The 11,954-nt window shown below is 40.4% G+C and overlaps 1 protein-coding gene across 1 annotated transcript in view; it reads left to right on the top strand.

Moving 5' to 3' along the window:
* The window catches only part of LOC132847760 (deoxycytidylate deaminase-like), a 32,987-nt gene that overhangs the window by 19,532 nt on the left and 1,501 nt on the right, over positions 1-11,954 (top strand). The window contains exons 3-5 of the mRNA XM_060873298.1: positions 9,361-9,445; positions 10,471-10,624; positions 11,426-11,549. Coding sequence (XP_060729281.1) covers positions 9,361-9,445; positions 10,471-10,624; positions 11,426-11,549 — 363 coding nt within the window. The remainder of the gene's footprint in view (positions 1-9,360; positions 9,446-10,470; positions 10,625-11,425; positions 11,550-11,954) is intronic.

Genomic DNA, 11,954 nt, shown 5'->3' with positions numbered 1-11,954 from the left:
AATTTTCTGTAAATATCCACATTAACTACATTTATAGTAGTTTTCTTCTGGAGAGTGACAGTGACATGGAGAGAAATCCTCCAGTAGTGAAAAATATATTTACAGTATGTATGAATTGATATTCCTCTTGTGGCTCTATGATCATTATTACTAACAACGTTATATAAAGACATTCTCTTAAGCCTCCACAAGTGAATATCAGTGAATGCATTCGACTGCATTCATTCATTCATTCATCTTCTACCACTTATCCGAACTACCTCGGGTCACGGGGAGCCTGTGCCTATCTCAGGCGTCATCGGGCATCAAGGCAGGATACACCCTGGACGGAGTGCCAACCCATCGCAGGGCACACACACTCTCATTCACTCACGCAATCACACACTAGGGACAATTTTCCAGAGATGCCAATCATCCTACCATGCATGTCTTTGGACCGGGGGAGGAAACCGGAGTACCCGGAGGAAACTCCCGAGGCACGGGGAGAACATGCAAACTCCACACACACAAGGTGGAGGCGGGAATCGAACCCCGACCCTGGAGGTGCTAACCACTAAGCCACCGTGCCCCCTCGACTGCATTCAATAAAACATTATTATATGTCTTTATATAATATATAATATAAATTATATATTATATATTATATATATAATATATAATTAAAAATTATATAATTAGAATTTATATATAGCTTTATAATTTACCTTTATTGGAAATATGAAAACCTGTTGTTCAACAAGGGTGTGATAGTCATACAAGGGTGTGATAGTCGTACAAGGGTGTGATAGTCATACAAGGGTGTGATAGTCAGGTTTTCCCTATGTAACGTAGCTTCAGTGCAAATATCAAATTCAAATGTACACACACGTTGTAAAAATGAACAAAAAGTATTTATTCATAATCATAAACAATACAGAATGTTTAAAACAAATATCATTGGAAAATCAAATCTTCTTGGCATTGTGGTACCTCAGTGGTTCAGGTGTTGACCTACTGATCAGAAGGTGGTGACCACCAATGTGCCCTTGAACAAGGCCCTTAATCCTCAACTGCTGTATAAAATGTCACTCTGTATATGGGAGTCTGCCAAATGTAAATTTTTGTTATAGCCACATCTATGTTTTAAAGATTATTATTATTATTATTATTATTATTATTATTATTATTATTATTATTATTATTATTATATGCCTAATGATGGCCATAACACTGCCATGAGAGGTTTCTACAAACTGTTGTAGAAATGACATTATATCCTGTCCAGTGTCACTAAATGAGGATTTCTTCTGGTTCCTCTCAAGGTTTCAATGCTCTTCCAAATACTGTTAATGTCTCTGTTTGGTGTGAGGTCAGGGACAAAGACTATATGCTAGTTGAATAGGAATCGTTTTTGTCCTTTATTTTAACGTACGTTTTGTTACATTGGCTTTTTATGGTTACAACAACATTTCATTGATCTTTATCTTTGTAAACCATCACATCATTATTTTGACAATGTATGAAGGAGCTCAGTGTGCATACATAATCCAAACCAGGCTCCTACGTTTTCATTGTCACATGAAATGTCACTGAGCACTGAGCTTGTTGGTGCCATTAACTCCTTGGTTCAGAAGTGTAATTTGGCTACACCTGCTGAGGGTCCAAGCTATAGAAAACTGCGTACATTTTCCGGGGTGACACGTACATTTTCCAGTGGTGAGGATGAGTATGACCCACTTTCTTTCACTGATCTTTTGAAAGAGGTCAGAGAAGAAGAGAATATGATGCACAGCAGAAACTCAGTTCAGGCCAACGTTGCTTTGTCTGCTGCGTCCTCTGTCAAGAGTGAGGCCTCTGTTAAAACAAATCCTACTGAATCTGAGATTGAGAGAAAGCAGTTAGGGGGTTAAAGAGTGAGATGTCTCGTTTATTGACAGCAACAATGGAACTTTAACTCATGGGTCTACTGAAAATCTTAGCTTAGCAACTGGTGAGAGACGATCATCAAACAGAGCAAGGGGTAGCATAAGCTATTTCTCATAAACTCAAACGGCAGACGGGAAACTTCCCCGGGGCTCGGTAGATGAATGGGCTGATGCTCTGGGTAAGACACGTTCCAATAAGTGCAAACAAGTAAAAATAGGAAAGTTGGCCCTAGTTCTATCATTCCCATTCAGATAGAAGGAGTTTATGCCAGAGCCTTGCTTGACAGTGGGTCACAAGTCACTCTTCTACACAGATCCTTTTATAACAAGTATCTTAAGCATCTGCCCTTAATGCCAATTGAGAATTTGGAAATATGGGGTTTACCTGTAAGTTCCCAGCAGTATCCGTATCACAGCTGTGTATCGCTGTGTTGAAACCATTGATGCGCTCGTGTTGGTTTGTTTTGATCCCGCTGTGAGAGGTGAAGTTAATATTTTGTTGGGAACAAACACATCTGTGGTGAAAAGACTCGTTGAGGCATGTAAATAGAAAATGGCGAATGATTTTCTTCATACCTTGACAGTGCATCCTGAAATTAAAGATGCATATGAACGGGTCATTGCCGGTGCTGATGTTAAAGTTGACAACAGTCAAGGTACTGTGTAGTTTCCGTGGTTTAAGCCTGTGAAAATCTGTCCAGGGGAAGTAGGCGAATTAGGGGAATCTTAAAGTACGCAGGAGAACATTCTTGGTGGATCAGCCCGAAGAGTTCTGTTTTTCAGAAGAGCTACTGGTAACGGCAGAAGTGCAACCTGCTACGGCTTCACACTCCAAAAGACTTGGAGTCACAGTCAGAAATGTCTCCACTCGCCCTGTCACTTTGAAACGAGGTATGCGCTTTGCCAATGTCTTTCCAGTTGATGTTGTGCACTCTGATTCTTCATCTAAAGGAAGTAGCGCTGAAACAGGATTGACTTTGGACTCCTTTGAATTTGGTGATTCCCCAGTACCTGAGGAGTGGAAAAGAAAGCTGGCTAAAGAGATGCTAATAAGGAAAGATGTTTTCTCCTGTAGTGAGTTTGATGTAGGTTGTTTGAAAAGCACCCAACACAACATTAGGGTTACCGATAATAGACCTTTTTGTGAAAGATCAAGACGACTCGCTCCAGCTGACATTGAATATGTCAGACAACACTTGGAGAAGTTAAAGGAAGCTGGTATCATCTCTGAGTCCCGCAGTCCTTTCGCCTCACCAATTGTTGTAGCGAGGAAAAAGAATGGACAGATAAGGATGAGCGCGGACTACAGAACCCTGAATCATCGCACCATCCCAGATCAATACACAGTCCCCAGAATTGAAGATGCTCTAACCTGTCTGAATGGAAGTCAGTGGTTCAGTGTATTAGATCTCAGAAGTGGATACTATCAGATTCCACTGTGTGAAGCTGACAAAGAAAAGACAGCTTTTATTTGTCCAGTGGTGTTCTACCAATTTCAGACGATGCCTCAGGGTATTTCTGGGGCTCCATTTGCGACCTTTCAAAGGGTCAAGGAAAAGACGGTTGGGGATATGAACCTGTTGGAAGTGTTAATATATTTGGACGACATCATCATTTTTGGAAGGACCCTGGACTAACATGAACAACGGCTCCTCAACGATAACTCAAATTGTCGTTAGATAAGCGCATCTTCTGTCAGCCTTCTGTTTCTTACGTCACATTGTCTCTCAGGAAGGTGTGTTAACTGATCCCTCCAAGTCTTGGCCCAGACCGCAGAATGTTTCTGAACTTCGCTCTTTCTTAGGATTCAGCGGTTATTACAGTAGGTTTGTAAAGGACTATTCTAAAGTGTCTCACCACTTGAACCAATTGCTGCAGGGTTGTTTGCCAAACATAAACCTGAAAAAGACCAGAACAGAAAATCCTGAAAAGCTATTTTACAAAGCATCAGATCCCTTTGGTAATAGGCAGAATGAAAGTTGTGAAGCTGCATTCAGGGAGTTGAAGGAAAGGCTTACACAAGCTCCTGTGTTGGCATTCACAGACCCCAAGCTACCATATGTGTTATATGTAGACGCATGTTGTGAAGGTTTGGGAGGGGTATTGTATCAAGATCAGGGTCAGGGACTTCGTCCTGTATCGTTTATCAGCCGAAGCCTTACACCTTCAGAAAAGAACTATCCTGTGCAAAAACTTGAATTTCTGTCTCTAAAATGGGCTGTTGTAGACAAACTACATGACTATCTCTATGGGGCAAAGTTTGAGGTACAGACTGATAATAATCCGTTAACATATGTGTTGACAACTGCCAAATTGGATGCTGCATGGCATAAGTGGTTGGCAGCTTTGTCATCATATGACTTCAGTCTGAAATATAGGCCTGGTAACCAAAACATAGATGCTGGTGCGTTGTCCCATCGTCCTCACCCAAGAACGGGAGAAGGGGATAGATGGGCAAACATCTCATCTTCTGGTGTAAAAGCCTTGTGCAGCTTTCAAATGTTTGGTAATTCTAGTAATTTTGGGAACTGTAGCCGGGCTGTTACTTCCTTGGGTGGGTCTCCAACATCTGTCCAAAATCTTACTGTAATCTAGCTACTTTAGACCTTGCTCTTACTCCTAAGATGAGTTATTCTGATCTGTCATGCTCTCAGCAGGATGATCCCTGTTTAGGTGAAGTGTGGAGGGCTTTTAAGGAGAGAGATCCAAGCAGGGTAAATAAAAGCATCCATAAGGACGTAGAGGTTAGAGATGGAGGATGGGGTGATGTTTTGTTGCACACAGGTTCCAAATAAACCCAAAAGAAAACAGTTGCTCCTGCATCAGAAATTCCGAGTGACCATTCTCAAGTCATTGCATGATGACTCTGGGCACTTGGGGTTTGAAAAAAATCTATGGGTTCATTAGAGAGAGGTTTTATTGGCCTCGGATGAAGGCTGACATGGAGCAGTATTGTCAGACATGTGCTCGGTGTGTCCAGAGGAAGGCATTGCCTAAAACAGTCGCACCATTATCACACTTGACTAGCAGTGGCCCAATGGACTTGGTGTGTATTAGAGATGAGCCGGATACTCGGCTGAAACGAGTATCCGGTACGGATAAAGCACTTCTGCCGAGTACAAGTATTATACGAGTAATACGAGTCAATATCTGTGCTCGGATTGAATGAAAATCATCATTGGGTAGCTGATTGTGTCAGCGTTCTGTGATAGGCTAGTCACAGCGCCCCTCCCCTACAGTGATAGGCTAGTCACAGCGCCCCTCCCCTACACACATACAGATGTACTGTGTTGCTGTGTGTCGCTCTGCTCACTCACAGTCACACACAGAACAGCTCTCTGTCTCTCCCTCAGTCACTCGGGTTCGCGGGTCTTTTCCGTTAACGTTTAGGGTTTCTTCAGCTTTTTACTTCGGGTTGTAACGTTAATAATACGTACTTACTAACCAGTAGAGTTCTGGTAAACATGGGTTCGTTCAGACGTGGTGCTTGCTTGGTAGAATGCGACTCGCATTGCGTCTCTGCCTGTCGGAGATTTTTTTTCTTTTTTAAACCTTCAGCTGTCTCTAACCAGTAACCAGACACTGAGTGTCTGACACGTTTTTGCTGTATTTCATAAAAACATACAGGTAGTAAGCTAGTGTTATAAATATTACAAATTAATTATTACCGGTTAAAGCCCCGCCCATTTCAAGACAAGCCCCACCCACTCCGAGTATGGATACAGATACAGATAATTCATATGGTTAACAGATACAGATACGGATACAGATAATGCTGTACTCGCTTGTCCCTAGTGTGTATGTCTATCTCTTGAGCCTGACTCCAGTAACACCTCTAATGTTCTCGTCATCACTGATCATTACACCAGCTTTCCCCACCAAGAACCAGAAGGCGTCCACTGTGGCTAAGGTACTGTGGGAGAAGTACTTCATTCACTATGGACTGCCAAGACGGCTCATCCATAAGTTGTTGGATACGTTGGGGTTGGAGAAATCCAGTCTTACCGAGTCTTACCGCACAGAGCTGCATTTCTGTCGGCTCTAAACAAGGTGAGTCCATCGAGCTGTATGGCGGCATCTGGAACTCTGTCGCTGAGCCACGTCTCTGTGAAAACAAAGACGCAGCAGTTTCTAATCTCTCGCCGTGTAGTACGTTCGAATCAGATGTAGTTCAGTTTATAGTCCAGGGAGCAAACATTGGCTAGTAGAACGGACGGGACAGCCGGCCGGATAGGGTTTGTTTTTAGCCCAGCGTGGACACCCGCCTGCTTACTGTGCTTCTGCATCCTCGTGCACTGCTTTCGGCATCCCCTCTCCTGGTTTCTGGTAGCAGGCGACACAGAGGACTGGAGGCCTGGTTTCCGCAGCAAGCCAAGGTCATGAAGCCTATCCAGTACATCATTGTGCAGGTTGGTTGTTGCAAGATTTTTGTACTTTATTAGTTCCTGGTGGTTGGATACATGGACACCGCTGTCCATGTACTAACAATAGTCGGGTTAAAAACCGTAAATAAAACCTTATTTTCTTATCATTAGAAAATAGCAAATTTTTTTAGGTGTCATTTGTCTTAGAGGCACTGCAAAATCTATGCTGATTTCCTGACATTCTTCCTCAGTTTTAATGTGTCCATAACTGTTGTTTCTTTCTGTCATTGTTTTCCTACAATTAGGGCATTTCATCTTAATCTTTACCTATAACTTTACAGTTTGGTAGATTTATTTTGTTTTTGTTAGGAACATTCCTATCCATTTGGTGGATGGATGTAGGTTGTTATCATGCAAGTTCTGCAGTAGGCTTAGACTGTCTTCTCGTTATTTTATCCATATTAACAGAGAATAGCCTATCTACTTCCCTGTTTCCTGAATTCTACTTCTCAATTCCTGTGTTAGTGGCGTCCTAGGGTCACCTGCCTGTCCGCTTATAGAGAACAAAAAACTTACTCCTAAACTTACTTGAGAGACCCTGGGTGCTCAGTGGGGAGGTGCCAGACCATCCTCAATTTTAACAGTAACATCTTTATTCATGGCCTGACATAGGTCTCGAATGTTTTCTGGAGTACTAGCGTCCATTTCACCAACATCCGTTATTCCGTATCCTGCCCCTTGAGACTGATAGGGGCCGGGGGAATCCTTGATACCCAATGTATCAAAGGTGTCTTACTCATTTCTTTTCTGGGATGGAAGCTTTCAACTATTTCTTGGTATGGGTACTTTCCTAGTTCCTTGTGCTTATACCTATTTGAACATACAATTTTTCTTATCGTCTTGATTTAACTGTTATTCTTCCCCGTACGGGCCACCATAAAGTAATTGTACTGACCTGCGTGCCGCTTAGTGACAAATGTTTCTGGCCTGCCTGGACAAAGTTTCAACAGTCCCACTAAGGAGTGCATCCTATGTTTTGCATGAGTAAGGTGCTATCACGGCAGACCGTATAGATCAAGACTGGTCTTACCTTGGAGTATCTATCTACACGTGTATGTGTGTGTTTTCATTCAGAGCAGCGTAAGGTGTACGATGGCCAACAACCCTAATCAAGCTCCACAAGGGCAGTAAGTTTAGGAAGTTTGTTATCCAAATATTTTGTTTGGATTTGTGTTACTGTGTAATTGTATGTGCAGAGATGTTTTCTTAATCTGGACTCTACCAGTCACCCCTATTGTTAGGTGAGAGATGTAATATTCCTCAACGTTCAACCGGATTTAAAATAGTTTAAAAAAGTAATATAAAATTCAGATGTACACAACTTTGTAAAATTAAATGAAAAGTATTTATTCATAAACATTAACAATATCCAAATCAAAGAAAATCAAACCACTAATTACCAACATTCAACATTTTTTTAATAAAGCTCTTGTTAGCAATCACAGCTTTAAGATATCTAGAATAATGTAAGTAATGTACTACTTGAAACACTGTAGTACAGTTTTGGTCCGTTCCTTCTGGTAAATCATATTGGCAAATTTAATTCTCCAATTATATTTGATTATTATATAATCCATATATTTTAATTATATATTCCAATAAATATTAATATGTTATTTATGTTGTTAATTTGTCATTAATTATGTTATAGTTATAATTTTAAGATTTATTTTGGCCACACCAATATCATGGTTTTACCATGGGATGTGGAGGCTAAGTGGTTGGACTACTGACCAGAAGGTTGTGTGTTCGAGTCCCAGGTCCACCAAGCTGCCAACACTGGGCCCTTGAGTTAGGCCCTTAACCCCAACTGCTCAGTTGGGTAAAATGTGATAGGTTGCTCTGCATAAGGGCAGAATTGCGTAAATGTAAATGACAGTAGCTCCATGTTTGCATAGTATTTAACTTTATCGCCTCGTTGGACACGCATTTACATTTATTTACAAAAAAGTGCTTTGAATTCTCCATCAATGAATACATCAATTCTGATTCACTAGGACACAGACTAAGGCCACTATCAGTCTAAAAACAGGAAAAATAAGTAAGCACTATTTTCAAAGTAAGTGTTTCAGGAGGAGGTCTTCACCCATTTGGAGGCTGTCAGTGACTCAGCTGTTCAGACGTCTAGGAGAAGTTCATTGCACTACTTTGGTTCCAAAACAGTGAAGATTCTCGTTGAGTACCTATCTTTTACCCAGAGAGATAGTGGGACCGGTCGAGCAGTGCTAGAAGAAGAACACACCCATATCTAGTGTCCAGCACTCAAGTCAAGGAACTTTTATTGTCATTTCAACCACATCTAGATGGTGCTGTACACAGTGAAATGGGACAACATTTCTCCAGGGCTCTGGGGCTACATTAAACATCACAGAACTAAGGGTTAAGTGAACATGCACAAAGTTTTAGATAAAGTGCATGTGTGAAAATTGTCTGTACTGCAGACTGTACAGTCGACTATAGCAGTGTACAGCTCTGATTAAACCGCCTTTCGCTTTGCGTGTGTGAACGTAGCATCATTCCTTACCACATGAAGTAAAATGCTTTTCGCCTGGCCGTGTCATGAAAAGTCAAATAAAATAGAAGAAACGAGTATAAAAAAATAGTTACAGTAGAACATAGAAATCATATCAACATGCTAGAAGGAAAATCCTATAAGACATAAGTAAGATAAGCAAGAGTCCAGTATAATCCAAGTTATATCCTGATGTTCTATTTGATCTAGAAAATACAGGATACAATCAAACCTTCTGATTCGAGAGCTCTTCATTTCTGAAGAATCAGAAATCCCCACAGCCACATCCGTCAAATCCTATTTCATTCCCCATGTATACTGTTCCCAAAGAGTTCTGCTTCGTCTAAATGCATTCAAACTCACATCTCAGTCCCTTTAATCAGAGTTTTGTCTGTGTAGCTGTTGTTCCTGCTGCTCTCTCTTAACTTCCTCATCATTTATCTTTATAAGTAACAAACAGAAAAAAAGGGACAAAATCCTTTACTCTAGCTCGATCTCTCTTTTCTCCAACCATCTACAGGGCACATGAACAATACGATGACGAGGTGTATTACATGGCTGTTGCTCTGATGTTTTCCAAGAAGAGCCCTGATCCTAACACAAAGGTATCAGACACATTGCCTTAAATGCAGCACTTGAAATGTTACTGTATTATTACTGTGAGGTCCACAAGGACAAAATATGTCCACACTTTCAGTCTCTGTTCACAGAATTAAAATGATTTTGCTTTTCCTTATTTTGGAAACAGTGTGGATCGACAAATTACCCACAATCCTTCACGTCAACACTATTTGCCAAGACAGTTGTGTGGTAGTCAGTCATATACAGTGAAACCTTTAGAAAATCCTATATTTCTACAAACATATGACTCAAAACATCATCAGATTTTCCTAAAAGCAGACAAAGTGAACGCAATCAAACAGATCAGACAAATATGTTATACTTGTTCATTTTTTTTACAGAATCTAATTTTATTTTAATTTTTTTTAAAAGTTACAGAAACTTTACTTACAGTTTATGGCTGCACGAGGGCTTACAGCAGATACTGAAAGTAAAGGTCCACGTACTTCTGCCAGTCACAGACATGTAATGTTGGATCATTTCTCTCAGTAATTAAATGAAGTATATTATTGTTGGCTCATTTGTTTGATTGCATTCACTTTGTTTACTTTTAGGACTTGTGATGATGTTTTGTGTCTCATGCTGTATGCAGAAATATATGAGAAATACTAAAGCATTCACAAACTGTCCAGTGACTCTGTAGTACTGAATTAATCATCCTTCTTATTTACCACATTCGCCATGCCGATGGCATGTGGGCGGAGCTAAAATAGTGCTGATCAAAGATTGACCAAACACGCTCTAAATTCATCTTGAGAGTATTGATGTGGTAAAACTGTTTTTTTTTTCCAAATATGTACAAGAAAAAGAACTTTCTAAGGGGAAATTTTTAGATTGAGTTTTTCATCTACAATCTCTTCACCAACCTACTGAAGATGTCTGAATTTCACACCTTCACAGGGTCTTTACAGATGGTCTGAGGCTCAGAGGCCGATGGTTGTTAAATTCCTTGCTGCTCTTTTAAGTTTTTTATGTAATTATGACCTGTTAGATTTAATGTTAACTCTAGGTGGGTGCGTGCGTCGTAAATGAGGAGAAAAAAATTGTTGGAGTCGGTTTCAACAGAATGCCCAATGGCTGTGAGGATAAGTTTCCATGGGCGCGTGAAGCTGAGGACAAACTGAAGAATAAACTGTACAAACTGGAGACAAAATACCTGTACGGTGAGTTTAATGCTTTAAAATATTAGATTTGACTTTATTCTCCTTAGTGTTTGTGAATTCACCGTCCTGTTCTACCCGCACTGCTCGACTGGTCCCACCATCTCTCAGGGTAAGAGTGAGGTCTACATCCAGACTCTTCTGTTCTGTCACCGAACTGGTGGAATGAACTTCCCCTTGTCTGAACAGCTGAGTCACTGAATGATGGCGGAAGACCTTCATCTTCCTGAATTTAAACTAGCACTTATTTTACCCTGTTTGATTTATGTCGTTATTTAATAAAATGCTATATTTCCTCCCAACAGAGTTTTGAGGTTAATATTATTGTGTCCTAGTGAACTTGTTTTAACATCTTCATTGATAGAGACGTCAAAGCACGTTTTTACGTCACTCTGGATAAGGAAGTCTGCCAAATGCTGTAAATGTAAATGTAAATGTAAATGCAGTGAACACAGGGTTTTACTTCCTGTTCTCTGCTCAGTGTGAATTTTTGAAAATTCTGAAAATTTTGAAGACTAAAGGAATAAATAATTTATTATCAACCCAAAAATTCATTATTATTGTTGTTCACTAACCAGACAACTAAAACTTTTATACATTTATTAGTTTTCCTGAAACGACTGAAACACAGTAAACAGATTGATGAAGCTCCTTCTTTAATCCCAGTGAAACACAAATTAGTCACAGATCTGTGCTTCCTACAAGATTCAAATATCTCAACAGTCCAAGATCTTACAAAGTGCTGATTTATTTATTTTTATAATCTAAAAATCTATTATTTTATCATCTTCCTGTTGGTTCCAGTGTGTCATGCAGAGCTGAATGCCATCATGAACAAAACCTCAGTGGATGTGAAAGGATGCACCATTTATGTCACTCTGTTTCCCTGTAATGAGTGTGCTAAGGTCATCATCCAATCAGGTAACACACACACCACACACACACACACACACAAAACACACACACACACACACACACACACAAAACACACACACACAAAACACACACACACACAAAACACACACAAACACACACACTCACACACACTCACACACAAACACACACACACAAAACATACACACACACAAAACACACACACACACACAAAACACACAAACACACACACAAGCACACACACACCACACACACATAAAACACACACACACAAAACACACCACACACACAAGCACACACACACACACCACACACACAAACACACACACACACACCACACACAAACACACACACCACTGCACACAAACACACACACACCTTTCACACACACACGCACACCCACACACAAACACACACACACCACACACACACACACCAC

The sequence above is a fragment of the Tachysurus vachellii genome, chromosome 6 (assembly GCF_030014155.1).
Source record: "Tachysurus vachellii isolate PV-2020 chromosome 6, HZAU_Pvac_v1, whole genome shotgun sequence".
Taxonomy (NCBI): domain Eukaryota; kingdom Metazoa; phylum Chordata; class Actinopteri; order Siluriformes; family Bagridae; genus Tachysurus; species Tachysurus vachellii.
Note: the sequence above shows the minus strand (reverse complement) of the source record. Positions and strands in the feature narration are given on the sequence as shown.